The sequence below is a fragment of the Neophocaena asiaeorientalis genome, unplaced genomic scaffold, assembly GCF_003031525.2.
Source record: "Neophocaena asiaeorientalis asiaeorientalis breed wild unplaced genomic scaffold, Neophocaena_asiaeorientalis_V1.1 scaffold36, whole genome shotgun sequence".
In the NCBI taxonomy this organism is placed as follows: domain Eukaryota; kingdom Metazoa; phylum Chordata; class Mammalia; order Artiodactyla; family Phocoenidae; genus Neophocaena; species Neophocaena asiaeorientalis.
In genome coordinates this window covers 7,407,732-7,435,595 of record NW_020174149.1, presented here as the reverse complement: position 1 = coordinate 7,435,595, position 27,864 = coordinate 7,407,732, and the positions used below count along the sequence as shown (strand labels likewise).

Sequence of the window (27,864 nt, the reverse complement as noted above, 5' to 3'; positions counted from 1 at the left end):
AAGACGTTAAAAAAAGTCTATTAAAAAAAATCAAGTCACATACATACACACACAGATACATTCCAGTGCTTATATGGAAATATTTTAAAGAAAATCGTCATATTAAAGCACTCTAGTCATCAAAGTCATGGTCTAGAGGGGGGTCAAGGAATAGTGGATGCCTCAGATGACACCAATGGCAACAGCTAGTCCCCAGGAGTTGGAGATCTGGAAGGTGTGTTTTACCACTGAATTAGCAGATGCCTGTACAGAACTTTTTGATTTGTTTGGTTAACCAATGAATTAAATACCTGATAAACCAGGAAAAAAAATCTGTAGAAGCCAAATACTGTGGAAAGGGTTTAGGAAACGTTTGCGGAAGCAGAATTTTAAAAGATGGCTGTGTCAACTCTTTGTGGGACGAGATGGAGCATAATGAAATAAAAATCAAGAAGAATTCATTTATTTATATTTTTCTCAAATAATTGAGAAAAATGGTGTCACGATTATTTTTGAAAAGGAAACAACTTGGTTTAGCTTCTGAAATGCTAGGTTATGAGGAAGTAAAATTTAACTGCACTATGTCACAGAGCCAGGACAAGAGTGGGGTGGGAGAGGCTCCCAGAGTGCAAAATTGAGGGGGTATGGAAGTGCCTGGAGTGAGTGCCTGGGCGCTACCTGCACTGTTTTCCATTTTGGTCAGGAAGGCAGCTATTTTAACACGATCCTTTAAGGATTATGGTCTGTTATCACTCAGTTCTGGCTAACCTACACTCTTTTGTCCTTGCTGCGATGAATACCCATTACTTTGTATTCCTATCTTTTCATGTGTTTTATCTGAACGTAGACACCAACAGGCTCCACTGATTTGGGAATCTCGCAGCCTAGCACAATGATTTGAAAAAAACACCCCAGACGTTAGAGTAACACGCCTACTGACTGGTGGATTTTAAGATTTACTAATGAAACATAACTGAAGTAAAAAAAAAAAAAAAAAAAAGTATTTCTCAAACTTCTTATACTGCCCACGAGGTTTTTACATGATATGAATCCCACCCCATCTACCTTCTGTCCAAGGGTGTGATCCCATTTTCTATTAAGAGCCAGCAGGGCTTACCCTGGGTCTACCCATCCACTCCAGCCATAACTGAGCCCCATTATTCCAGCAAGAATCAACAACAACAAGGTCCCAAGAAGGGATTCAACAGCTGCTGTGCGGCCTGCAAGCAGAGCGATTTGCTTTTTGATGGCTGAAAGACCAACCTATAATGGATGCTAGAACCATCTAAGGTGGCAAGGATTAGACACAGTTCTCCCTACAAGCTTCTAGAAATAGAAGTTACCTCTTCATTGATTCTGAAATGCATTACCTGTGCAGCACGCTCAGCCGTTTATGTCGTTAGGAGCAAAGGCCTTTAAACAAGGTCTTAGAGACAGAAGGCCCCTGCTAATCAGAGATTCTGCATTTTCCAAATAGTAGACAAAACAAGACAAAACAGAACAAGTAAGAACAGAACAGAAAAAAAAAGTGGAAAGCCTTGGGGGAAAGGATGTGCATACACAGCAGGGAGGGAAGATGCAAGATGCAGACTCTGGGGGGAGTCCTCTGGGGAGAACTGACTCTGGAACTAGATTTGCCCCAGTGACCTTTCCTCCCAGTGTGGTGGAGCAATAGCGAGGACAGAGGAGGGGTGTCACTGATCCGAGGGAGCCGGTGAGCAGTTTCTGCCCCTGCCTACTAATACAGGCCTTGTATATTTGTTTGCTAGGGCTGCCATAAGAAAGAATCACAGCCTGGGTGGCTTAAACAACAGAAATTTATTTGCTCACAGTCCTGGAGGCTAGAAGTCCAAGAGCTGGGGGTCAGTAGGGTCGATTTCTTCTGAGGCCTCTCTCCTTGGCTTGCAGATGAGCATCTCCTCCCTGCGTCTTCACAAGGTCTTCCCCATGTGTGTGTCTGTGTCCTAATCTCTTCTTATAAAGACATCGGTCATACTGGATTAAGGCCTACCCTAATCACCTTATTTAACCTTAGTTTCCTCTTTAAAGACCTATCAGTCACATATGAGTTTGGAGGGGGACGCAAGTCAGCCCATAACATGTTGGGTCCATGACATGGTGTCAAGGCTGTATAACCATCATCCACTTCTTGCCTCTGACATTTACCGAAAAGAATTTGGTAACTGTGAACAAGCAACACAGCTTAGTTGCTTCTTCTGCTTCAGGGTCCTCTTAATGCCTCAGTGGGTCTGAGTTCCTTGTTTGTAAAACAGGACACCCAATTTGTCCCTGACTCATTATAACAGTGTGTCAAGGTCAAACGGATGTTAAAATTAGCCCACTTGTTGTCACATAGCATTATCCATAATGAAACATTAATACTGATAATTACTGGCAGACGTTAATACTGGACATCGGAATGCCACACTCCATATTTTAGCTTCCAATTTTATCTCACTGAGGATTAAAGAACTGAGTCTCAAGTGACCTTTTAGGCACTTGGGGCTCAGTTCTTTAATCTGATTAAAGATTAATCAGATTAATTGGATTAATCAGATTAATTAAGATTAACTAATCTTGGTTTTAGTCTCCGTGGGTATGTTTATTCTTAGGGATTTTATGCACTTTGTTGCAATGTTCAAAGGGAGTGTTTCCTTAGACTCTCTGTCAAATTTTTCATAGTTAGTGAATAGGAACCCTAGAGATTATTGTGCATTCATTATGTATCGTGCTTCTTCACAAAATTCACTGATTAGCTCTCATAGATTTTGGATAGCCTCTTTTGCATTCTCTAAGTATACTATCATGTCATCTGCAAAACATTAGAATTTTAATTCTTCCTTTCTGATTTGGATTATTTTCATTTCTTTTTTTTCTCTGGTTGCTGAGGCTAAAAGTTCCAAACCTGTGTTGAATAACTGTGATGAGACAGCAATCTTGTCTTGTTTGTGTTCTTAGAGGAAATGGTTTCAATTTTTCACCCCTGAGGACGATGTTCGCTATGGGTTTGTCATACATGACCTTTAATATGTTGAGTAGGTTCCCCTATGCCAACTTTCTGAGTGGTTTATTATCTTTTTTTTAATCAAAATTGGTGTTGAATTCTGTTGAAATATTCTTCTGAAAATTCAGCTGAAAATTCTCTTGAGGGCCTTAGAATAGTGTTCTATAAATACAGAGAAAATTCTGGGAGGAGCACACCTCTGGTGCAACTTTTAAAATTATTTTTATGTTGACGTCACCACCAGCACGTGGCCTGGCTGTGTAACATGAGCTTTGCTGTCACCATCGAGCCCCGGGGAGGGTGCGCTCTCATTCACTGAATGTGAATTTCCAGAGCAACACCCAAGGCCAGGCACCACCCTCTGCACCGCCCTTTCCATGGAGGGCAAGGCTGGCGCGATCTCTGTCCTCAGGGAGTTTATCAACAGGCAGTGAAGACAGATGATAAACAGATCATCTGAAGTGTAATGATGTTTAAACTTGGTGAGATGCTTCCCAGACATGAACGTGGCAATGAAATGTGAGCTTTTGTTTTGCAATGACGTCACATGAATTCTAAAGCCAGGGAAATGTGAGTAAAAAGAGCATCCATATGCACAATACCACCACCACCAACGAACACGTCCATGGTTCTCATTCCCTGCTAAGCACTTGGCATGTATTATTAATTCATTTAGTCTTCACATCAACATGGTGAAGTACATAGTATTTTAACAGAGAACAAAACCAAGGCACAGAAAGTTTAAGTAATTTGCCCACACAATTTCCAAAAAAGACACACAGGAAGTCTGGCTCAGAAGTCTTAACCACTATGCCTCTAAAAGAAGGGCCACACCAGTCATGCAAAGGCTGCTGTAGAAATCAAAATGTGAGAAGGCCATCAGGGCTGCCCCAGCCATCTCTGCCATAACTGCAGCCTCAGAGGCAACGCGGTACAAGGGACAGAATGCAGGTCAAAGAGTCCAAAGACCACCAGCTGGGCAACTCTGAGCAAAGATTGAACTTCTCTGTGCCTCAGATTCTTCCTCTATGAATCGGAGATAAGTACGACAAGCAGACGCTGCCGGTGCCCTGCACGTATCCGCTCAGCCTATCCCAGAGGCTGACTTCACAGTTCCCACACGCGCTAACTGCTTGTTGGTCTCTGCCAGAGGAGCTCCCCAGATGGGAATGCTCGCCCCTGCAGGGCTGCTGGAAGTACTGAAAGGAACAAGAGCCCGTAGATAAACCCCCAGCCGCTTGCCCCTCAGTGGCTCAACTCCAGGTGGGCTCCCCGGTGCCCACCTGCAGGAAGCAGCCTGGTTTCCCACATATTCTTCACAGCTTTCTTCCCTCCACTCTCTTGCTTCCTCACTCCCTTGCCAGAGCCTCCGGGAATCACCTCCCAAATAAACTACTTTAGGCCCAAACATTTGTCTCCAGTCTACTTTTTTTTTGCGGTACGCGGGCCTCTCACTGTTGTGGCCTCTCCCGTTGCAGAGCACAGGCTCCGGACGCGCAGGCTCAGCGGCCATGGCTCACGGGCCCAGCAGCTCCCCGGCATGTGGGATCTTCCCGGACTGGGGCACGAACCCACATCCCCTGCATCGGCAGGCGGACTCTCGACCACTGCGCCACCAGCGAAGCCCTCCAGTCTACTTTGAGGGAAATCCCAAATTAGACAATGATCTGATCCATCTCAACGAGGGTGTGGAAAGGTCAAATGCGACTCCAGGGGAAGGTGTTTGTTCAATTGTCAAGCTGTTTTGAGTAATAATACACAGGCATTATTTTAATTACTGTGGAAAAGTGTCCATGCCAACAAGTGACTTTGAATGTACTCCCTCTTTTTTTCCAGGTTTGTCCTCCCAACAAGAAACTCAGTCATCATCACGGGTCTGTGGCAGAAACCCCAAATATGGGGTAGTGGGCAACTATATTTGGCAACAAAGAGAACCAGAGGTTTGGTGAAATGCACTGATTCCTGAAGTAAAGAAGGTAAGGGGCCTGTCACCTGGAAGATGACAATACACAAAAAGTTACAGTGGGTCCGGGTGGAGGCTGAGGGTTAGTGCTCTGGACATCCAAGCAGAGAGTTAGGGAATTGGGTGCTTGGGCGATTCTTGCTGGTCTCGGTTTTCCTGGGGTCCGGGCCTTAAAGTAACACATTCCAGAATGATGTGTCCTAATACAGCTGCCATATGTCCATTCATTTCGCCTAAGAGCTAAGCCAAGGGTACATGTGCTTTTGTGTGAGTTTACAGTTTTCATCTGGAATCTCACTGGTCCCTTGTATTCTCCCTAGGAGGCTGGTGAGGTGTGATCATGTCCCTTTTTCTCCCCCTACCTGACCTCCCTCCATTTTGCACCCGAGAATCCAGTCTTTAAAGAGCATGTTTAAACCTTTAGAAGAGCTTTTCTCTTAAGGCGTTACCTAGCAACAATTAAAATAAAACAAAGCAAAAGCAAAATGACATAAAATTAACAGTGGACCCACCTCTCTCCCCTATAGGACTGTCCCAACTGTGCGGCCTGAGAGGTGAAGGGCAGAGAAGTCCAAGGTTACACAGAGGGCATGGGTGAGGCAGATGTGCAGGAAGCTCAGCTCCTGGGGCTCCTGCTTGGAGCCACCTAACCTGTAAGGGCATGTGGCTGGTCCTGCCCACAGACTGCACCCCTATGTGCCAAAGTGCAGCAGGAAGGAACACCGTTGAACTTCACAAAGTACTGAGCCTTCCAGGTCAATCATTTGACCGCTGCTCTTATCCAAGCCAAACAGACCAAGTGTGGCCCTGTTACTAGTGGAAAATCTATGTGCCTTGAACACAAAACTATATTATTTATGTTAACATAAGTCAGTGGAGGGAGGCCATGGTCTTGAATGGCCCTGGTGAGGAGAAACAGCCATGGCTTTTTCCAGATGAGGGCCAGGAACAGCTGTATCAATGAAATAATCTGGTCAGAAAAAGGAGGGTGCTGGCCTAAAGGGATGGACCCAAGAAGGGAAAGAGGGGCTGCAGTGTGAGTTTGCATATGCTGAGAAATTATTGGGATTAGGGCAAAGGGAAATTGCCCATCTCTGTCTCTCCATCCCCTTTCTTAGTATCCTCGGGAGACAGCCTTTCCTGGCACAGAAACTGAAGGCTCCTTGATCAAATCCCACTAAGGGGGATGGAACTGACAAGGCAGGGCCTGGCGTAGCTGGATGTGACCAGAGAGGGTTTAGTGTGCTCCTGGAGAGAAGAGTGTGACACCCAGGGAGCCTGTGCTCTATCCCGGGGTGCAAGGGACAGGGGAGGGGCTGCCACGAACAGAGCTGCATACTTGTCTGTATCAGGCACTGGGCTGATGTTTTCAAAGTATCATGTCAATTAATTACTTTATCATCCCATAGAGTATTGTTACTTCCATGTCACAGGTGAGGAAACAGGTCTAAAGGGATTTGGCCAGGTTCCAGTACCCACTATGCTTGGATCCAGGTCCATCTGACACAGAAGCCTGTGGCTCTCCCTCACCAGCTCAGGTGTCCTCCCACGGCTCAGGGGCGGCACAGGTGTGCCCACTGGGCACAGTCCTCTCTGCCCCCCTGGAATCACCATTATTATTGGTGGTGACTCTCCACTTTTCCCCACTCTAGGTCTCTGCAGTGATTCTCAAGGTGGGGAAGGAGGGTGACATGCTCCCCAGGGTCCGTCCAAATCTCCGTGGTGGCCTTTGCAGAAGTGAGCAAAGATAGGCCATATTTGTAGTGAGCCTTCTCCTTTAGCAACTGGCTTCCTTTTTTCAAAAAATCCTTTCTATTGGATATAACAGTGTGCTTTCAGTGAGCATTTTTTAGCAATAGTCGTGAATTAATGGCAAAAAACCGCAACTCATTTACCAGCCCTCAGTTGTGTTTGCACAAGGGGCCCCTGAGCTACAGGACCGGATAGTACTGGGCCCTTTTGCCCTGTGTGCTGAGTCTCCAGCCTCCAGGGGCGGCTGTACTCCTTTGCTGTCATAGATCTGAGCCTTAGCATTATTGTACATTTTTTTTCTTCTAGTCAAACCAATAATATCTTCCAGAAAATCTGACAGTCTGCAATGCCAAAAGGGCTTAAAAATTTTTGTATTTCACGGTTGCGAGGTTTAAAAAAGTCCCTGGGTGTCTATGATCTGACCTCTTGAGAATAGCTGTTCACCTGCTCAGGAACCCACAAGGGTTTGTTTTGTTTTTGTTTTCTGTTTTAAGCCGTAACACACTTTCCAAGCTATCTCCACGGCAAAAGGTTTTGCCTCAGAGTGGGTTTTAAAGGTCGTTTCCCCTCACCATCCTCAGCAATCCTTCAGCAAACAACCACAAGAGGCATTTAGTTAGAGAGGAAAGAATGCTGAAGGTGAAAATTTTTCCATATCTGGGTGACCTTGGTGTTGAGAAGAGTTGCCGGCTGGGAAAGTTTTGCTTCAATAATTCCCACCATGTCCTCTGTGCTTTGTCTGAGGAGAAAACACCAGCTAGTGGGAGGTGTCCTTGTACCCAGGCAGAGGACAGTACGTGCAACAGTTTCACAAACCATTGTTAGTTATCTGGTGTTCGCACTGGGTCTCAAGGTTTATTTAAATAAAAAGTAGCAAGGGAGATTGTGACCGCCAGCTTCACAGTTTCCCTGACACTCCGATTCAAAGTCACCTGCAGCAATTCTAAGTCTTAGGAGGAAAAAAAAAAAATCCATAAATCCACTCAGTGATTAGAGATGACACCTCCGCTGGTAGTGGCGCAAAAAACCTTAACATTAATCCCTAGAAAACCAGGAGCCGGATTATGTGGGGGGAGGAGGCAACATAGATAATTTTAAGCAGACATTCTATGCCTACATAGGGCTTAATTTTTTTAAGTTAAAAAGCATGTACTATTTGGTCTCAAACTCCATTTGAATCAGTGAAAGCATGCTACATAATTCCCTCCTTGGTTCTGTTAAATCATCTTTATTTTGCATATTTTGAGGTTGTTGATGTCCACTAACATTTTTTATTATGTAACATTAACATAGACAAAAGTTGAGTAGTATAATCAGTCCTCATGTACCATCATCCAGCTTCAACAATTATCAACTCACAGCCAATCTTGTTCTCTTTACCCTGACCTGCTTTTCCCCTCCAAATCCCTGCTTATTAAAAAACAGATATGTGGGCTTCCCTGGTGGCTCAGTGGTTGAGAGTCCACCTGCCGATGCAGGGGACACGGGTTCATGCCCCGGTCCGGGAAGATCCCACATGCCGCGGAGTGGCTGGGCCCGTGAGCCATGGCCGCTGAGCCTGCGCGTCCGGAGCCTGTGCTCCGCAACCGGAGAGGCCGCAACAGTGAGAGGCCCGCGAACCACAAAAAAAAAAAACAACCAAATAAAACAGATATGTAACATTGTATGATATCAAAGAAAAGAGCTCTTAAAAATGTAGCAATATTATTAAATAAAATTAACTATAATTTCTTCATATCAACCAATATCCCATCAGTGTTCAAATTCACGTGGTCTAACAGTAAGGTTTTAAATGAAAGTTTGGACCAGGTAGAGAAAGACCAAGCCATAGCATTTGAATCTCAGCATCCCTGAGCTTCCCCAAAGCCCAAAGAACATCTTTCTTTGCTTTAGATAGGGGCTCAGAGCCAGGTGATCTAGAATTCTTGCACGAGCATCACCATTAAATGGTTCTGAAGAACCTAGGGGCAGGACAGGAATAAAGACGCAGATGTAGAGAATGGACTTGAGGACACGGGGAGGGGGAAGTGTAAGAGAGAGTAGCATGGACATATATACACTACCAAATGTAAAATAAACAGCTAGTGGGAAGCAGCTGCATAGCACAGGGAGATCAGCTCCGTGCTTTGTGACCACCTAGAGGGGTGGGATAGGGAAGGTGGGAGGGAGACGCAAGAGGGAGGGGATATGGGGATATATGTTTACACATAGCTGATTCACTTTGTTATACAGCAGAAACTAACACAACATTGTAAAGCAATTATACTCCAATAAAGATACTAAAAAAAACACAAAAAACTTCCAGGCAAACGTGTACCCCTTCCCTAGGCAGCCTCTTGGCCTGCTACTGCCAAAGCTGCTTGTAAAATGACAAACCAAACAGCAGCTGAGAAAACAGAGCCTCCTCTAAATGTTTAAAATATTTGAATCAGGCTGCCATTTCACTGGAGCGGATCCTAAAGGACACCTGTGGATCCCCATGTACTTCTCCATCACAGCTGCGATCCCACTGCTGAGGGCTCATTACTCCCATCTGTGGTTGACTCCACGTACCTCCCACTGGTACCCCATGGACTCAGGCCACTCAACTCAGGGCGAGCCAGTGAGAGGAGAAAAGGCAAACCACCCAGCTGTTCAGATCATGCTACAGGAGCAGGTACTGGCACCCTGGACTTGGAAGCCCTGAAGCCTAGAAGTGATAACTTCTGCCCTCCTATTTGGGGACTATTTTCAGACTGCTGGCCTGACTCCCCACTTTGAAAAACTCGGGCTCCCAGCCTTAATCTTGACTTCTGGTGTCTGACCTCCTGTAGCACTGACTGCAGGAGTCTTTGCCCTCAACTTAGTCCCATATCTGGTTACTTGCCCGGTTGTTTTCTGGTCCCTGGGATAAGAGTAGCTGCCGTTGACTAAGCAGACACTTGGTAAACAGCTGCTTCTCTCGTTATCTTACTAGATTCTCACAACAACCCCATGATTCGTGCATTCAACACATACACGGCGAATGCCTACTACATGCAGGCACTGCTCAGGTGTTGAGGATACACTGAGCAAAACAGACAAAACTCCCTCCCTTCCTGGAACTTCCACACTAGGGCAGAGCCCTAGGAAGCGGTGGTTATTATTCCCATTTGCAGATGAGGAAACTGCGGCTCAGGGTTGCTAGGTAATTTGCTTGACACCATAGAGCTAATAAACGGCACAGCAGGGATTCAGTTTCCGGTCTGTTGGACTTTAAAGCCCACATGCCTTTGTTTTTGTTTTTGAACACACCACACTGCATCATTACGTGATCCCTACTGAAACCGACGGCCTGGTACACTGAGTGCTGAACAGATGGTGACATAGGAACAGACATGCTTTTCACCTTTGTGTTTTAAATACTTTATGTGGTACAGGTGGAATCCTGCTTTCACCAGCGCGAAAACACATTCACACTCCCCCACTGTGAACAGACCTTATTCAAATGGGAATCTATTGTTATCATGTACAAGGCGGGCACACTCTGTTGCTTTCCCTGGGTTTTTTAAAAAATGTCTTTATGTAAAGCCAAGGTACAAAGTCTATTAGTCTATTCTCTTAGAAACAATAACGAATTGGAAAGGGGAGGATTGTACCAAAGGACATTTTATGGCTTTAGAAATAAAGCCCAGGTGTTAACTTGTGCTATCCCTGAATGTGTTACTTCTGATCTAATATTCTCAGCAAAATGTGAACGTGTTAATGATGTTCTGACAGGACACAACATAGAATGTGTCTGGCTTTCAGGGCTTAGGTGGAAGATGTAAAGTAGTGGTTGGTTAGTTCACAGTGGGTTTGCTTTGTGAATTACAACATCTTCACTAAACTCACTAGTTCAGGAAATCATGCTAGGTACTGGGTGCCTACTACGTGCCTAGTACTGACCTTGGCACAGAATCCCTGTCTCGGAGTAACTCACTAATTGTTCACTGACCCCAAGATCCTCTCATCCCTCGACTCCTCTGTTTAGGAGAGAACCCAAAGCATTAGCAAGACCTAGTGCCCGATGCTCAGAGAAGTAAGCTTAGGAAGATGAAAGGTGACTAATTCAGAGGACAGGAGGGCTCTTTAAAGGTAAGACTTCAAGGGTCCCGTATGCAGGAAATACATAATGAAGAAGCAATGCAAGGGACAGTGTTCTGGTCTGGGAATAATCCACTATACTTTCAGCACTTTCTTGACTGAGCCCAGTCTTCCCTGGATTCAGGTTCTAAACTCTTCAGAGGCAGAGACTGGGTAATTCCGTGCAGCAAAAGCTCAGTAAATTAGCATGATGGTTTGGTCAAACTTAAGGACACAGTCTGCAGTCATTGAGCTCAGAGGCACTTATTGTCTCCACTGTGTGCCCTGCACCGTTAGCAGAGAGCCTGTTTTCTTGAGTCCATAAAGAGCCCAGCTGTAAACTAAAGACAAGACAAAACTGAGGGTTTTTTGGCATTGTACCTGCTTCTTTAATGCTGACTCTCTGCTTTTAAACCATGGGTTTTATTCAGAGGGTGTCTTGCAAGATGTTTTTTTTTTCTATTAAAAAAGGAGAAAAAACCAATAAGCAAGTGAGGGGAAATGGTGGAACCATAAAGAAAAGGAAAGAAAAAAAAAAAGAAAGGAGCAATCTTAGGAGGAGGCTTGGGGATACAGGAAGAAATCTGGGAGCTCTGTCCTAGGTGTGAGAAAGGGAAACCATTGATCTCCTGGCTCTTAGATTCAAGGGGTAGGGGTAATCCCTGAGAAGGTCTACAGCAAAGGGCAGCTGGTTTAGTGGTTCGGAACAGGGACTCTGGAGCCATTCTGCCAGCATGCAAACCGTGGCTCTGCCAGTTACTAGCTGTGTGATCCAGTGTAAGTCACTTCCCCTCCGTGCCGCAGTTAACTCATCCACGAGAATAACAACAGTACCTGCCTCAAAGGGTTACTGTGAGGATTAATTCAATTATGCGCTAAGCACCTTAGGACAACACAAAGCATACAGTAAGCACGACATAAGTGTTTGATGCTGTGGTCATCAGCGCTGCTCATTCCAGCTGTATATATATTTGGAAGCAGTAGAACACAGAGCAGTAAGGCTCTCAGAGAGCCTGGGGAGGAATCCAGCCTCCACCACTTACTGGCTGTATGACACTGGGCACCTTAGTAACCTCTCTGTGCCTCCGTTTCCTCATCTGTAAAAGGGCACTATCATCCCACCTCACTGGATTGCTGTAAATATGAATTTAGATAATCCTCGTTAAGCGCCTGGCGCAGTACCTGGTATACAATAGCTGTTCAGTAGATGCCTGTTATTATTATTGTAGATCATTATTATATGATGATCTACAATGATTAATGATTAAATGGTTATTCATTCCTTTTTCTTTCTTAAAACCTTTTCTTCTATTTATAAAAGTAATAAATGCTCCATGTAGATATTTGAGAAAATGTGGAATCATACAAACAAGAAAACAGAAATCACACATACGGCCCCCAGATAACCAGCAAAGTTATCATCGTATGTGTACTATTTCCTTACTGTCTTGATCTGAGAGCACACAAATGAGCAGTACACAGAATTTTGTTTTACAGAGTTGGGGCCACATTATCCATACGTAGCCTGCTTTTTCCACTTCATGTTACCTGTCTTTTCATTAAGCATCTTAGGAAACGTGACTTTTTCTAGCTGCCAATACCCCACTGCGAGGATATGCTCGTGCAAGATCCCAGCACCCCTCATCCCTCGCTTGCAGCTTTCTCGAGCGGGTCAGGGCTGGATATCTGATTGCCAGCAACAACCCGATGTTGGTAATTTTTTCTCTTTTATGGCAAGAAAGGAAAGAGCAGTCTGGGGGAAGGGGTACATAGCCCCAAAGAGCCCAGGCTCCAAATCAACGTGGCCCTCCTCAGTATAACCGTGCATGTATGAAAAGACAACCCTGGGTAGGGGAAGTGGTTCACTGGCAGTTTTTCTAGGAATTGTTAGTTACACTGTAATTGTAAAAGATTTCAAAGGCAAAGAGCCAGCAGATTCCAGAGGAAAATTAAGCTCCAGATAGTAACTGCGGCTACCGAGATGGCTGAGGCTTTCAAGGGCTGCCCTTTGGCCTCCTGGCCCATGGCAGCTTCCTGCCATATCCCTCGGCTCAGACGCTGTGTGAACGGCTTAGGCTCCTGGGCTCCTATGATATTTGATAAAGGCCTTTAACAAGCGCTCGCAGGCTTTTCTTGCCAAGTTCCAGGCGTTCTGAGTGCACAATTGCTGCCCCCAGCACACCACTGCAAGCTTCCCCTTTTTTTCCTGCCATCCCTCCTACCTGACAGCTGTGAAAAAGAAACACATTTAAATATCGTGCTGAATGGCCCTTTGGAAGTATGAGTGGCAGGTCCTGACACACCTCTCTTGCAAACCAAGTAAATCTGCTGCAGACTGCCTCGTTTTTTCACTGAAGCCCTGTTACTGCTTGCAGGTACAAACCGGCAGAGGAGAAAGGGAGGATCTCGTTCTTAAAATTACTTGAAGACAAACGTGCACTTTTGCAAACTGTTTTAAGCAAGGAACAAATGTCAACTTAATACTCTCCTAATAGCTTGGCCTAATGCAAAAGACTTTTCCTTGTCCCAGTGGCCACTGTCAACCCTGGGTAAACGTCCCCAATCCCTCATTAGTGACACTAATCAAAGCACCAGAATGTCAGGAGAATCTAAGTGAGTGACAGTATTTAAGATTTTTTAAGCCTCTCATTCTTCTAAATGCACCAGTCAACATGCAAATTACCGTTTCCAGAATATAGGGTAATAGGGAATTCTGCTGAGCCCCCTTCCACCTACGGCCCCCTACCCCTGCCTTTTTTTTTTTTTTTAACCACAGCAAACGCAAAACTCCAAAAGAGGCTCTTACGGGGCTTCAGATACCACTTCATTTTCCACATTTCTTTCACAGATTGACATGTTTTTTATACCACATGAGCTCCTGCATCCTAGAGATGGTGGGAAAACCTCCCCATGTAAGCCTCAGCTGGTATTTCCTGACACTGGGAAGTCTACCTCACCCATGAATCATGCAATCGTTACACCGCAAGGAGAAAAATCATCTCACTGAGTTTCCTGAATGCAAACAAAGACTCTGGCAAAGAGTAACGAGGGAACAGAACAGTGAGGGGCCACAATATGCTTCTCATTGTAATTTCCCTCCAGCACGTTATTAAATGTTACCCCTGGAACAGGCAGGCAGAGGAGTACCTGGATCCATGGTGTCTCTCTACTTAGAGTTTTGCTTATCATGGAAAATAAATGATTATCAAGCCAGTTTTCCTTTTGCTTTTAAATAATAAGACACAGGCCTCCCCTAGGAGTACTGTTGCCTCCTTGGGATATTTAAGCTTGAACAGCAACATTAAAAAATAATGCTATAAAACTTTACAAATCTTCTTTTAGGCTTTGCCTAGGCAACCCAACTCCAAAGTGTTTATCACCTGGTCAGAGACCCATATAGTCCCTTCCTCTTTTGTAGACAATGTTACACAATTGGGGCAAAAAAGAAGAGAAATCACAGGCCCTCGAGGAGTTCCTTCTCACGTCTTGGACACTACCAAGGGGCCAAAGAAGATTTGAAAACAAAAGCTCAGTAAAAATTTTGCTGCATTTCAAAAATCAAATCCATTGTATTTTCTTTAGATTTTTAAAAAAAGTTACATCGCGTAACCAAAGCAACAATAATTTCATTATAAGTGGACCAATGTACCATGTGGGCAATTTTTAGATGGTTTCTGGATTTCAAAGGGATGAGACAAAGGAGTAGTGCTCAAAAGACAGGGAAATAGGGGCAAGAAAAGAAGGGAAACCAGATGACGAGGGCTGTCTGGCTTTCACTTAGAGCCTGCTTCAGAACTTCAGCAAGGCCCATCAGCCCTTTTCTCGGTTCCGAAGGATACACATCAGGGAGAGAAGGAGACAAGGAATGGGAGGGGCAGGAAGGGGAAAGGTGAGATGTTAGGAGGGAAAAATCAAAAAACTTTTAGCCTTGGTCTAATCCCCAGATCTTCCAGAGCTAAGGTGAAGCGTGATCAGACATATCACACAAAATGCCCCCTCCTTGCAAAGATTACACATAATAAAATCTGCCATGCTGGTCCATAAGCGTAGATGTTTAAAGTTCTGAACACCGCTTATGAAGAGTTTAACTCCATTTCCTAATGCTGTTTACACAGATATTCATTCAGTCATGCATGCATCCATCCATTCATTCAATGAGTAGCTATTGTGAGCCAGGCACTAGGGACAGAAGACCACAAAACAGAAAATGGGGACCCCAGTCAAATAAAAACTAACTGAAAAACTGATAACTGCTATGAAGGAGGGGTTTAAAAGTATGTTATGAATGCCAGTGTGGGGTGTGAGGAAATGATGCTTCAGGGAAGGGACATCTGGGCTGAGCTGAGCAGAAAGAGCTTTCCAAGCAGAAGGAACAGACATGCTAAAGTCCTGAAGTAGAAGACATGGGGAGAGGGGCACCATATGAGGTCTGAGAGGTAGGCAGGGGCCGGGTCATGCAAGTGGAGCAGCCCACAGTTAAGAGAGGGATGGGAAGCCCTTGAAAAGTGACGGGGAAGGGGACATGATCTGATGCAAGTGTACCGAGATCACTGGCTGCTGGTGACAAAAGGAAGGCTGAATGAAGCCAGCTATCTTGTAGGACACGTTGGCAAAACTTCTTCCGTAAAGGGCCAGATAGTAAGTATTTTAGGCCTTGTGGGCCAAGAGGCAAAATCATGGATGTTCTGTAAGTACGATATAGCAAAAAAGAAAACAAGTTTCCACAAAATTTTTATTGATGAAATTCAAAACAAAATAATAATAATTGAATATAATTTTTAAAACACAGGTCAACTAGTGAGACGAAAAGAATTCTTCTTTGGGGGGGAGACAAGGTGTTTAATTGGTGCTCTGTCACTGTAACATAAAAGCAGCCAGAGACAATATGCAAATGAATAAGCATTGCTGTCGTCCAATAAAACTTTGTTTATGGACTAAAATTTGAATTTCATATATTTTTCATATGCACAAAATATTATTTTTCTTTTGATTGTTTTCAATCACTTGAAAATGTAAAAACCATTCTTAGCTCGAGGGCTGTACCAAAACTGGACCGTGGGCTCTGCTCTAGTTTGCCAACCTCTGTCGTAGAAGGTCCCACATTCTGGATGTGCCTAGTTGCTTGCTCAAAGAACACTAATTTTTGGCAGGTCACTGCAGGGTGATGCTATGTATTTCTTGTTGCATCACAGCAAAAGGCTGTGTAAAGGTCATTCTATAACAGGTGACACTTTGGTCCCTGGTAAAGGTACATTTTCCCCTTTGTAATTAGAAGTAATCTGTGGGTGACACTTGGGATCCTGTGAACATCCTGTTCTCCAAAACATTGCTCTAAGTTGTTTTAGGTTTCATGAATGATCCTTGCCTGAATCAATTATTATACTGGGAGTTACAAAATAATTTGGATATGATTTTCAGTGCTACCTAGAATACTGTTTTGTGGATTACATAATCATTTTTTATTGAATCTTCTGGTTTTAAATATTTAGATTGTTTCCTTTCTTTCTTTCTTTTTTTGGTTGCTATCACAATAATGCTCTCACTAATAATCTATAGCTAAATATTTCTGTACACTATGATGAGTTACTGAAAGGAAATTACTTGAAGTGAAACTAGGTCATTGAGTACAACCACTTTTTAAAGGGACTTAATCCATATTAACAAATTGTGTTTTAGGGGATTATACCAGTATTTACTCCTATTAAGAGGTATAAGTGCCTGGTATAATAAATGACTATATAGGTCACCTGGAAAATAAGTGTTAGAACCAAAAGAACCTAAAGCCCATCCACCACGCCACAGACTTCTTAAATCAAATCATCCAACCTTGTATACGGTGGGGGTGGGTAAATGGGAAGGGGGCAATGGATGTGCCTGTAGCAGTAAATAAATAAATCAACCACTAAAAAAAATGTTATAAGTGCCTGGTTCCTAACACTCCAGGCAACATTTAAAAAGTACCACCACCAAACTGATAGATGAAAATGATTTCTCATTATTTTAATTTGTGTTTATTCAATTATAGTGAGGTTGAAACATTTGTATTTCTTCTGCCTGGTCATATCTTGGGCCCATTTTCTACTCATCCTTTCCATATTGATCCCTAAGATCTCTTTATATGCTCAGTTTGTTCATTCTTTGCCTATAATATGCACTGTAAATATTTTTCCCAGATTGTAGAAAAATGCGTCTTAAAAAAACACTAAAGGACTTCCCTGGTGGTGCAGTTGTTAAGAATCCGCCTGCCAAGGCAGGGGACATGGGTTCAAGCCCTGGTCCAGGAAGATCCCACGTGTTGTGGAGCAACTAAACCCCACGAGCCACAACTACTGAGCCCATGTGCCACAACTACTGAAGCCCACATGCCTAGAGCCCATGCTCCGCAACAAAGAGAAGCCACCGCAAAGAGGAGCCCGCGCACCACAACGAAGAGTAGCCCTCGCTCGCCACAACCAGAGAAAGCCCGCACGCAGCAATGAAGACCCAATGCAGCCAAAAATAAATAAATGAATAAATTTATAAAAAAGAATAAATTAAAATTTACATGGCTATTTTCCTCCTAAATTGATGAGTTCCTCCATGAGATAGGTAGCAAAAAAAAAAAAAATTTAGGAATGGGGGAGGGAATGCAAGAATTATCCAAATGCAGAATTATTTTTGTTTATTATGAACTTCAGCATATTAAAAGAAAAAGACTCCCTAATGAAAGTTAAAATTTTATTATCAGCATTCAAAATTCTTTTCTGGTCTTTCCTATTTATTACATATATAGCTGATTTCATGGTGCACAAAACGTGCATTGTTTTTAATTCATCGTTCCATATCTACTTTCCATTATCAGCACAGTTATAAATGTAATTTTTAATTAACACTTTAACATAATGCAATTTTTAATTAACAGCATGACAGTACAGTTCATTAGTTCTCATAAACCATTTAAGATCTAATTTTTCTCTAGAATAAATAGCGTTGCTGTGCACATACTGTATAAATTCTTTTTTGGTTCATTTAGGGTTAAGTCAGTCTCAAAAATAAAACTACTTGATTACCAAGGGAAAAAGTCATATATTCAGGCTTATTGTTTTTTGTCAGAGAACACTCCGGAAAGACTCATTCAACATTTGTTGAGTCCCAGGTATGTCACCAGCAATGTTTAAAAGAGTTTATTTCCCCAAGTCCCCAACAATATGGGTTTTGATAAGTTTATTTATTCTGGCTAAGTTTATGGGCATACTGTGGTATTGGGAGTTACTCTAAGTTGTGCTTCTTCAGGCCCAGCAAGTCTGTGTGAGACCCACATTATAGTTTCATGTATGCTTCTTTCACTTATAAACTGTTCATCTCCATGCCTTCTTTGTGTCAAATTCGGCAGTGGATCTGGGCCTCTCCTAAGCCCAAACCAAACTATTAAACCAAGAGAGACAACGCAAAGCGAAATAGGCTGAATCCAGTCTTGTGCAGATAGGGAGATTTCATTTAGAGATTTATATTTTGTTGTGTATTTCATATGACACTCCTCTTACTTGGTCCCAGAACCTGGCAACTGAAGCCCAAGTTACTGTTAGCACCATCCAGATCACACACTGGAACTTGACCCTGAGCACACGCCTCCTTGGCTATGCACTTCAGCGTGGCCTCCCCTCTGAGGTTTCCCGTGAGATGGAAGAGTCGATTAGGGAGACTCTGGGAAGCCTGTATCGAGCAGCAGGAATTAGAAGAGAAATCACGTAGACGACGCTGAGGTAGAGGGTAGGAGCTGCCACAGAACCGGAAGGGAAATACCTGGCCAGGCTGGTTTGGCATTAGACCCTGGAGCCGTAGAGCCAGCTACCAAAGATGCCACCTGCCATAGCGGAGCTGGGTGGTGGCTGATTCTGAACATTTAAAACCTGCTCAAGTGTATTCAAGTAAACCAGACTGAAAAAGAAAAACCCAGGTCTTACCGGGGGCGCTGATGGGGGGGGAGGCGGAGGCAGAGGTGGCAGTGGCGGTGGCAGTGGCATATGTCACAGCGTGGGTGTTTCTTTCTTAGGAATGGTCCCAGGAGAATGGTCTCTGCTCTGGAAGGGAGAAAAGGGTGAGTTTAAACTTGGATGTCTTTATTCACGCACAGGTAATACACGTCATGCGGGCATACAAATGTTATGGGTAGTTTCATTCCTTCACTTCCCCGCTCATTCATTCATTCTTTCTTCTTTCAATAAATACTGAGTGCCCACTGTGAGGCAGGCATTGTGTCAAGTGCTGGAGACTGAAAGAAATAGCTAGATTTTAGAAAGAATTAGGTGACAAAACGGATAAAATTGAGCTATTTATGTCTCAGTATAAACAGAGCGTATTAATAAATAGCAACACTTCACTCCATAATGAGTACTGCAAATAACAGATTCTACCTCTTTAAGCATTAAACTTTTATCATTTTGGATGCAATTTAAAAATATTCTGCACATACCCCCATTTTCCTAAGCAGAGCAAATGGAATGAAATTTAACCTTTTCTGAATGTGGCAGGCTCAGCGGTTACTCATGTTGCCAGCCTCCAGCCAGGCTTATACGGGCATTAGCTATCTTCCTGCTTCCTTCTCTGCTGTCACTCTTAACTTTGTCTGCTGTTTGTCTGTTGTTGTTTCTATACAGTCATCTGCGTGGGGTCATGACACTTCTCAGCAAAGACTTTATATCTGGTATTTGCTACACGGAGGGCTTTGGGGCATGCTTCTGCAAAAATGGTTATGTCCCAAAGAGTTAATATTGTAGGATGTCTGATCTCCAGATAAATATGGCATTGCTCTGTAGAGTGTGTGTTTGCATGCATAGGTTTGAATATGGATTTGTGTTTTCAAATCTATATCAAGACACACTGCAAAGACTTAAAACCTATACTGCAGAAAATCCCCAACAGTTTACAAAAATGAGGAAAACCTAGAGAATCTAAAAACAATTTAAGCAGAAACAGAAATAAACCTCAGACTTAGGCAAGGGTAATTTTGTGTTCTTTCTGTCCTTCTAGTCACTGGAAAGCTCGAGCAAGTCCTGTACCTCTGTTTCTTCAATGCTAAAATCCTACCTCCTTTGTATTATTCAATTTTTTCTTTAACTGTACGAAAGGCCTTTACTGTTTGCCACAGGAGGTGGAAGAGGAGGGGATATGACAGCTCTGGCTCCTGGGGCAGCTCCATAGACTCAGTTGCTGCACTCCTGTATTATTCTGTGTTAATATTCTTATTTCCTAGAGGCAAAAAGCAATTATGTAACGTGGTATTTTATTCTTAACACAGTCCACTGGATTTTGTTTGCTTAATATATACTAGTTTTCTTTACCTTTTTAAATAGTGGCTATATGTGGCAGGCTAATCACATTAATTTCCACAACAATCCTCTAAGGTCGGTAGTTTATTCCCAACTTTATAAGTAGGGAAAATGACATTCTGAGACACTAAGTAGTTTACCCAAAGTCATACACAGCTGGTAACTGGTAGACCTGGGATTGGAGCCCAGCCAGGCTTATCAGGCTCCCACGTCCAGGCTCTTTTCAACGTGATTGTTTTTTTTAAATTATGGTAAAGTATACATAACATAAAATTTATCATTTTAACAATTTTAAAGTATGCAATTCAGTGGTATCAAGTACAGTCATCACCACTATCCATTCCCAGAACTTTTTTTTATCATTCCAAACAGAAACTCTGTACCCATTAAACAATAATTCCCCATTCCTACTCCCTCCAAACCCTGGTAACCTCTGCTCTACTTTCTGTTACTGTGAATTTGCTTATTCTAGGTACTTTAAATAAGTGGAATCATACAATATTTGTCCTTTAATATCTGACTTATTACTCTTAACCTAATGTCTTCAAAGTTTATTCATGTTGTAGCATGTACCAGAATTTCATTCCTCATTACTCAATTATATGTATATGCCACATTTTGTTTACCCATTCATCTGTCGATGGACACTTGGGTTGTTTCTACCTTTTGGGTATCTTGACTAATGCTACTATGAACACTGGTGTACAAATATCTCTTCAAGACCTTGCTTTCAATTCGTTTGGACATATACCTAGGAATGGAATTGCTGGATCATACAGTACTGGCCTGTTTTAGAATCCCCTAAAATGGTACAGACATTTTGAATGGTATAAAATATATGTATAAGTTCAATTCTGGGGAGAAAGAGTCCGTGATAGTTTTCTTAAGAGTTCCAAAGAGGTGCATGAGCTCATCATTACAGAAGACCACAATTGTCCTATAAAGTATTTTCCTGAAAGAAGGGGCTTGATAATTACTATGTCACTGCCTCTTTCCTTGATAGTAAAACTAGGACAGAAAGACTGAAAAAAAAAATACTCATCAGAGTCCACAGCATAAAACTATAGTAGAATTGGGCAGAGATCCCAGAGGACAGTAAACACTTCTTCCAGGTAGCATCCATATTATTTTATTACATAATCTAATACACATAGTAACATAGGGTCAGACAAAGTTGGCATTTTACTGGCTGAATGCTAAAGCAAGTTGGATGTGAGACCACAAAGTACTTGAAACAAATATAAATGATCAGTTGTTTGTATTTTAACACTTTCTTTCATAGCAGGTGTTGGGTATATTCTTTACATGATCCTTAATTCAGTGGCAAAATAATTTCAGTCAAAAATTTACAGGAGGGAATAAAGTGTTGGCTGAAGTATTAACAGAACAAGAGAAAATATGGTCTCATTATATAAGGATTTTATCTTTTAACTAAGACACATGAGAGCAGACAGACTTGCTTCCCTTGGTGCAGAATGGTAATGGGTTCAGAAGAGTAACTTACAAAACTTAAATGTCTCTTACCTAAGGGTTTTTCCATTTATCCAAAGAAAAATGACTGTAGGAAATAATTTTAAGGAGAATTGTGGCACAACTATTCATGTAACCCATCAGCACACAGATTATATTTTCCAGCCTCCTTTACAGTTAGGTGTGACCATGTGACTAAGCTCTGGCCAACAGAATGAAGGCAGAAGTGATGTGCTCTGTCTCTAGGCTGGCCCATAAAGACTTTCCATCCACTACTTTTCTGTCTTCCTCCATCCACTGGCTGGAAGCAAAGGTTCTACTGTGGGCAGAGCCATGGATGTAATGAGTCTGGGTCCCTGACTCTCCATTTTAAGGCCATCTGCCAAACACCTGATTAGACTTTACGTTCATGAAAAATAAACTTCTGTGTTAAGCCATGGAGAGTTTGGAGTTAATTTGTTAGAGCCACTAATATTTAACCAACCTAATATGGAACTAAATTGAATAGAACTGATTCTCCTTTTCTTTTTTCAAATTTTAAAAAAATTTTATTGGAGTATAGTTGATTTACAATGTTGTGTTAGTTTCAGATGTACAGCAAATGAATCAGTTATACAAATACATATATCCACTCTTTTTTAGATTCTTTTCCCATATAGGCCATTACAGAGTATTGAGTAAAGTTCCCTGTGCTATTAGGTAGGTCCTTATTAGTTACCTATTTTATATATAGTAGTGTGTATATGTCAATCCCAATCTTCCAATTTATCCCTCCCCCCCTTACCCCCTGGTAACCATAAGTTTAGAGCTGATTTTCATTATTCATGGTAGCTAAGTTCTTTACAGTTGCCATGAACACCAACTTAGCAAATACCTGAACCATTGCTCCTAGGAGAGACAAAGGGTTAGGCCCATGTGAGCCTCTGGTCACAAGATTTTTGTCAGCTGATTAATAGATAACTTTGTTTTATATATTAGTGTTTCTGATTAAAGATACTATGTTTAATAGATTGTTGATTCATTCATATTATAACTCATGCCTGAACAAAGCTTATCTAACATACATATTTTCTCCATAAGGCAAATCACAGCCTTCCTGTGTTCAAGAACACTGGGCAGCACTACAGCACTATACCTGGGGCGGGGGGGCACAGAAGCGAAATCACCAACAATAAGCACAGTAATTTGAAAAACATGGCACTAAATAGAATATGAAACGGACACTTGTTTACAGTGTGAGAGCTGGAAGGAGAAGGCAGAGTGCTGCTCGTTCAGCCTCAGCTGGGAACGTGTGCATGACGCGACTCGAGCTTTCCCCCCCTGCGCATGTCTGTGAATAACCATGAAGTCACCTCCGACGACTGACTTTGGGGTTACAAATAAAGTTTAGAGGGTAGGTGATTAGCAAACTGTGGAATCCATGAATAACGGGGATTGACGGTGTAACTTTTTGAACCCCCTAAGTACTTATAATATACTGTTTTATTTAATCCTCTCAACAACTCGATGGTAGATGCTGACATTTCCATAGTAGAGATAAACCAAATTTTGTCTCAGAGAGGTTATGTAGTTTCTGCTAAGTTTCAGCAGGAGTACCAGAGCTGCATAAAAGCCATGGCCTTTCTGATCCAAAACCTCATTTCTTTGTTTTACTAACTTGGTATAATTCAGATCATATTACTTATCTACTTCCATTTTGCAAAGTATTTTAGAGACCCTCGAGTGAAAAGGACCTCCTACAGTATCAATATAATTCTTCCATGTGCTCCCCCTAACCTCAGCATCCTTTGCTCTCCATCTAGTTTTATCCTTACAAATCTGAGAGTGACCATGTGCCACTGGCTTCTGTCTTGCTGAAATCTCAGGGATGATTTTTCAAACTCCAGGATGAAAGCATATTTTTATACTTAGTACTTGATGGCTGTGAAGGCTTTTTCTTGACAGATACAGTAATTAAGCAATTATCTAGAGAAGTATTTGTTAAAATCTGACAGTTAAGAATGCAGGGCTCCAGGAAGTCACAGGCTGTACCCATGAGCTCTTTGATGCTTTGTGCTCTCCCGTACATTTAAAAATGTCATTTTGCGCTGCACTGTATTAAAAAATGCTTAGGATAAAAAAAGCCAGATTCTCAAAGGCTTTTATATTTTCTCCCAACTCATGAGATAACTCTGAAAACCAGCATCGAGATGCAGGTTTTCAAACACCATTAGAGGGGAGGGTGGCAAGAGGAACAGAACTAACACTGTTTCCACGTGAGACCCCGAATGTGGGGGACAGTGCTGGTCTCACAGTCAGACTTGGGTTCTACTTCTGCCGCTGCTTTTCCCCAGCTGTGTGGCCTTAGTCTAGTTACTTAACCTAAGTGAGTCTCATTTTTTTTATTTGTAAAACCGCTACCATGCTTAACTCTTAGTCTGTTATCAGAATTAAAACAAAGACTGTAGATGAAGAACGTAATACAGGTCCCGACACAAAGCAGACACTTAATTGAAGCTATATTTATCATCATCATACCATCATCCTCTCCACTGCCACAAGTAACTATAAGAAAAGGTGGGGCTTCCCTGGTGGCGCAGTGGTTGAGAGTCCGCCTGCCGATGCAGGGGACACGGGTTCGTGCCCCGGTCCGGGAAGATCCCACGTGCCACGGAGCGGCTGGGCCCGTGAGCCATGGCCGCTGAGCCTGTGCGTCTGGAGCCTGTGCTCTGCAACGGGAGAGGCCACAGCAGTGAGAGGCCCGCGTACCGCAAAAAAAACCCAAAAAAACCAAACAGTTAAATATGCTGAGCTTTGTGAGTTATTTCAGAGAGAAATAACTCATGGTCAACAATTTTACACACTAGTTGCTCTTGTCATCATCACTTTTCTCCCCTAAGTATAGTTTGTCAGATCACAGCTGTTCACAAACAGAAAATGTGCCTATTTTAAAAATATAAGCTATTTGACAAAAGCATCTTTTGCTGGTTCTAAAAATACATTTGAATAGGAATCTGAAAATAAGCTTCTCTGGGCACTCATAACTCTTTATGGTCTTGTTTTTGTTGTTGTTTTGTTTTGTTTTTATATCTTTATTGGAGTATAATTGCTTTACAATGGTGTGTTAGTTTCTGCTTTATAACAAAGTGAATCAGTTATACATATACATATGTTCCCATATCTCTGCCCTCTTGCATCTCCCTCCCTCCTACCCTCCCTAACCCACCCCTCTAGGTGGTCACAAAGCACCGAGCTGATCTCCCTGTGCTATGCAGCTGCTTCCCACTAGCTATCTATTTTATGTTTGGTAGTGTATATGTGTCCATGCCACTCTCTCACTTTGTCACAGCTTACCCTTCCCCCTCCCCATATCCTCAAGTCCATTCTCTAGTAGGTCTGTGTCTTTATTCCCGTCTTACCACTAGGTTCTTCATGACATTTTTGTTTTTTTTTTCTTAGATTCCATATATATGTGTTAGCATACGTTATTTGTCTTTCTCTTTCTGACTTACTTCACTCTGTATGACACTGTCCTACTGAGTCCCTTGTTTCTTTGCCTATGAAGTCAGGAAAAGAGAAGAGAGATTTCTCACCTCTGCACTAATGCGGGCAAATGAACCCCGTGAGGCGGTCCATTTCTCACACTGTGGTTTCAGCAGGGTCCTGCCACTCTACCAATCAGTCATTTATTTATCAAAGGTGCCCTGCAGCCAGGAAGTCACAACCCAAGAGCCCATGAGCATATAAGGCACACATCAAAATGTTCTCGAAAAACATGTGGTAAAGTTGCCAAAGCTATAAGTAAAACAATAAAGGAATTTTTAAAAAACCTTCTTTCCAGGTTATGGTAAAAATGATGTACGAGTGGTCACTTTCTCTTGTCACCTCCTCATTGTTTCAGAGCAAATTCTCTGGGCACAGTCCTCGCCTGGGACTTCCCACCTATAAGCTCTCATGCCCCCCCCCCCCACCAACCACCTCCTTAAGTGAAGACCATCCTCTTATTGGCCAAATGGAAGTTGCTGCTCTCACTCTCCTCAATGGTACAAAATTCCTGGAATATTTAGCTTTTTGGGGTAGGTGGGGCATGTCGATCTGAGTAAGCAAGGAAGCAGGGGATAAGGTAGGGGGAAATAAAAAGCACAGGATAAAAAAGTCTTTGAACATTTGTGTTCTAGATTATAGTACGGTAAGTTAGCCCTGATACAGCCCTTGCAATGTGTCAGGCACTATCCTTAGAACTTTTCATATATGAACGTATTTAAGCCCCACAATATCCCAATCAGATAGATACTATTATCGCCATTCTTCAGATGAGGAAACCAAGGCCCACTGAGGTTAAGAAACTTGCCCAAAGTCACACAGTGAATTACTGGAGGAGCAGGCATTCAAACACGGGGTGTCTGGCTCCAGAGTCCATGCTCTTAAGCACCATGTTAACTTAAGTCACTTGTAAACATACAACTTTTTATAGTTTTTGTCACATCCACATACCACCTGAACTTACTTTAAAATTGTTTATTTTGCGAAAGAAACTTTAAATTATTACCATAAATGGAAAACCAATATTATTTGCCATAAGTAGATGGTAATAATAAAAATCAACTTAACAATTATTAAAATAAAATGTTCATCTAAGTACCATCTAAACTCATTTCAGGTTTCCATAGTGATACTTAAACCTTGGTGCTTTGGGGAACAGTGATCTAGAGCAGTGTTTCCCCAATTTTAATGGAGGACGAATCACCCAAGGGGTCCTGTTAAAATGCAGATTCTGATTCAGTAGCTCTAGGGTGGGGCCTGAGATCCTGCATTTCTAACAAGCTCCTGGGCGAGGCCAACACGGTTGGTCTGAATCCATACCTTGAGTACCTCTAGAATGTGGAAGCTTGTAAGAAAGGCACAGTCTCCACCCCAGACCTACTGAATCAGAATCTTTGGGAGTCTCTTGTCAGCAAGTGATTTTTGTGCCCACTGAAGTTTGAAAAGCCCTGCTCTAGAACAACCAGGATGATGAAATGCCCTGCCCCATACAGTTGGAAGTTGTGTCCTCTACTGAGAAGGTTCTTTTTTCTGTAGAGCCGTTTAATTTCAGTAGTCTGGGTCCATGAAAATGGCACACTGTACTTAGGACTGGAATTGACACACAAGGGAAACAGAAACTGAGCTGAGTGCCCATGAGCTGAGTGCCCATTCACCTCTCCCACAGGTGACATGAAGGGTTTCCCACACCTGAGATACACCAGCCTCGACAGCAGCTCCTGAAGTTGAATCTGCTCAGGCCTGACCAGATATGATAATTATCTGCTGAAATGCTTAAAGGATTTATGAAGATTGTTCATGTGTGTTCTAAAACCAAGATACACTTTAACCACAATCTAATACGGAAGCCACTAAGTCACACCTACAATGAGCTCAGAAATTGGTTTCCTTTTATAAGACTCTTATTGAAATGCAAATTTTTTCCCAGATCATTGAATTCATTATAATATTTGAACAGGATTAGGTGAAAAGATATAAATAGTGATATTGATAATATTTATCATTGACTCAAGCATTTTAATTATGGACTTCCCTGGTTGTCCAGTGGTAAAGAATGCACCTTACAATGCAGGGGATGCGGGTTCAATCCCTGGTCAGGGAACTAAGATCCCACATGCTGTGGGGGAACTAAGCCAGCGCACCACAACTACTGAGTTCACGCGCCTCAACTAGAGAGCCCACGTGCCCTGGAACCTGTGCGCCACAACTAAAGAGAAGCCCATGCAATGCAACGAAAGATCCCTCATGCCACAACAAAGATCCTGCATGCTGCAACTAAGACCCAACGCAGCCAAAAGTAAATAAAAATAAAATAAATTATGGCTAAATGCCATAAAAATCGTTGTGTGTGTGTTTCCCAAGAGTTAAAGGAGAAAATATTGATTTCCTGTCTTTTTTTTTTCTGCCTTTGAATTAGCTAAAAGAAGAACGAGGCTTATTAAAAAGATATGATTAAAAAAAAAAAAGACATGATAGGGGGACCTCCCTGGCAGTCCAGCGGTTAAGACTCCGCCTTCCAATGTAGTGGGTGTGGGTTCCATCCCTGGTCAGGGAGCTAAGATACCACATGCCTCACGGCCAAAAAACCAAAGCATAAAACAGAAGCAATATTGTGACAAATCTAATAAAGACTTTAAAAATGGTCCACATCAAAAAAATCTTTGAAAAAAATATTTAAAAAAATACATGATACTAATCAGACATTTATAAGTAAGTCTCATTTTACACAACAGTTATGCTTCTGAAAAATGGCATCTCTAATTTTGGAAAAATCGAGGTACGCT

General features: G+C 42.5%; 1 protein-coding gene across 1 annotated transcript in view; it reads right to left on the bottom strand.

Annotated features, from left to right (window-relative positions):
- The window catches only part of WIPF3 (WAS/WASL interacting protein family member 3), an 87,356-nt gene that overhangs the window by 44,674 nt on the left and 14,818 nt on the right, over positions 1-27,864 (bottom strand). Inside the window, 1 exon segment of the mRNA XM_024755090.1 lies at positions 18,725-18,841. Within this exon segment, the coding sequence (XP_024610858.1) occupies positions 18,725-18,784 (60 nt within the window). The 5' untranslated portion in view covers positions 18,785-18,841.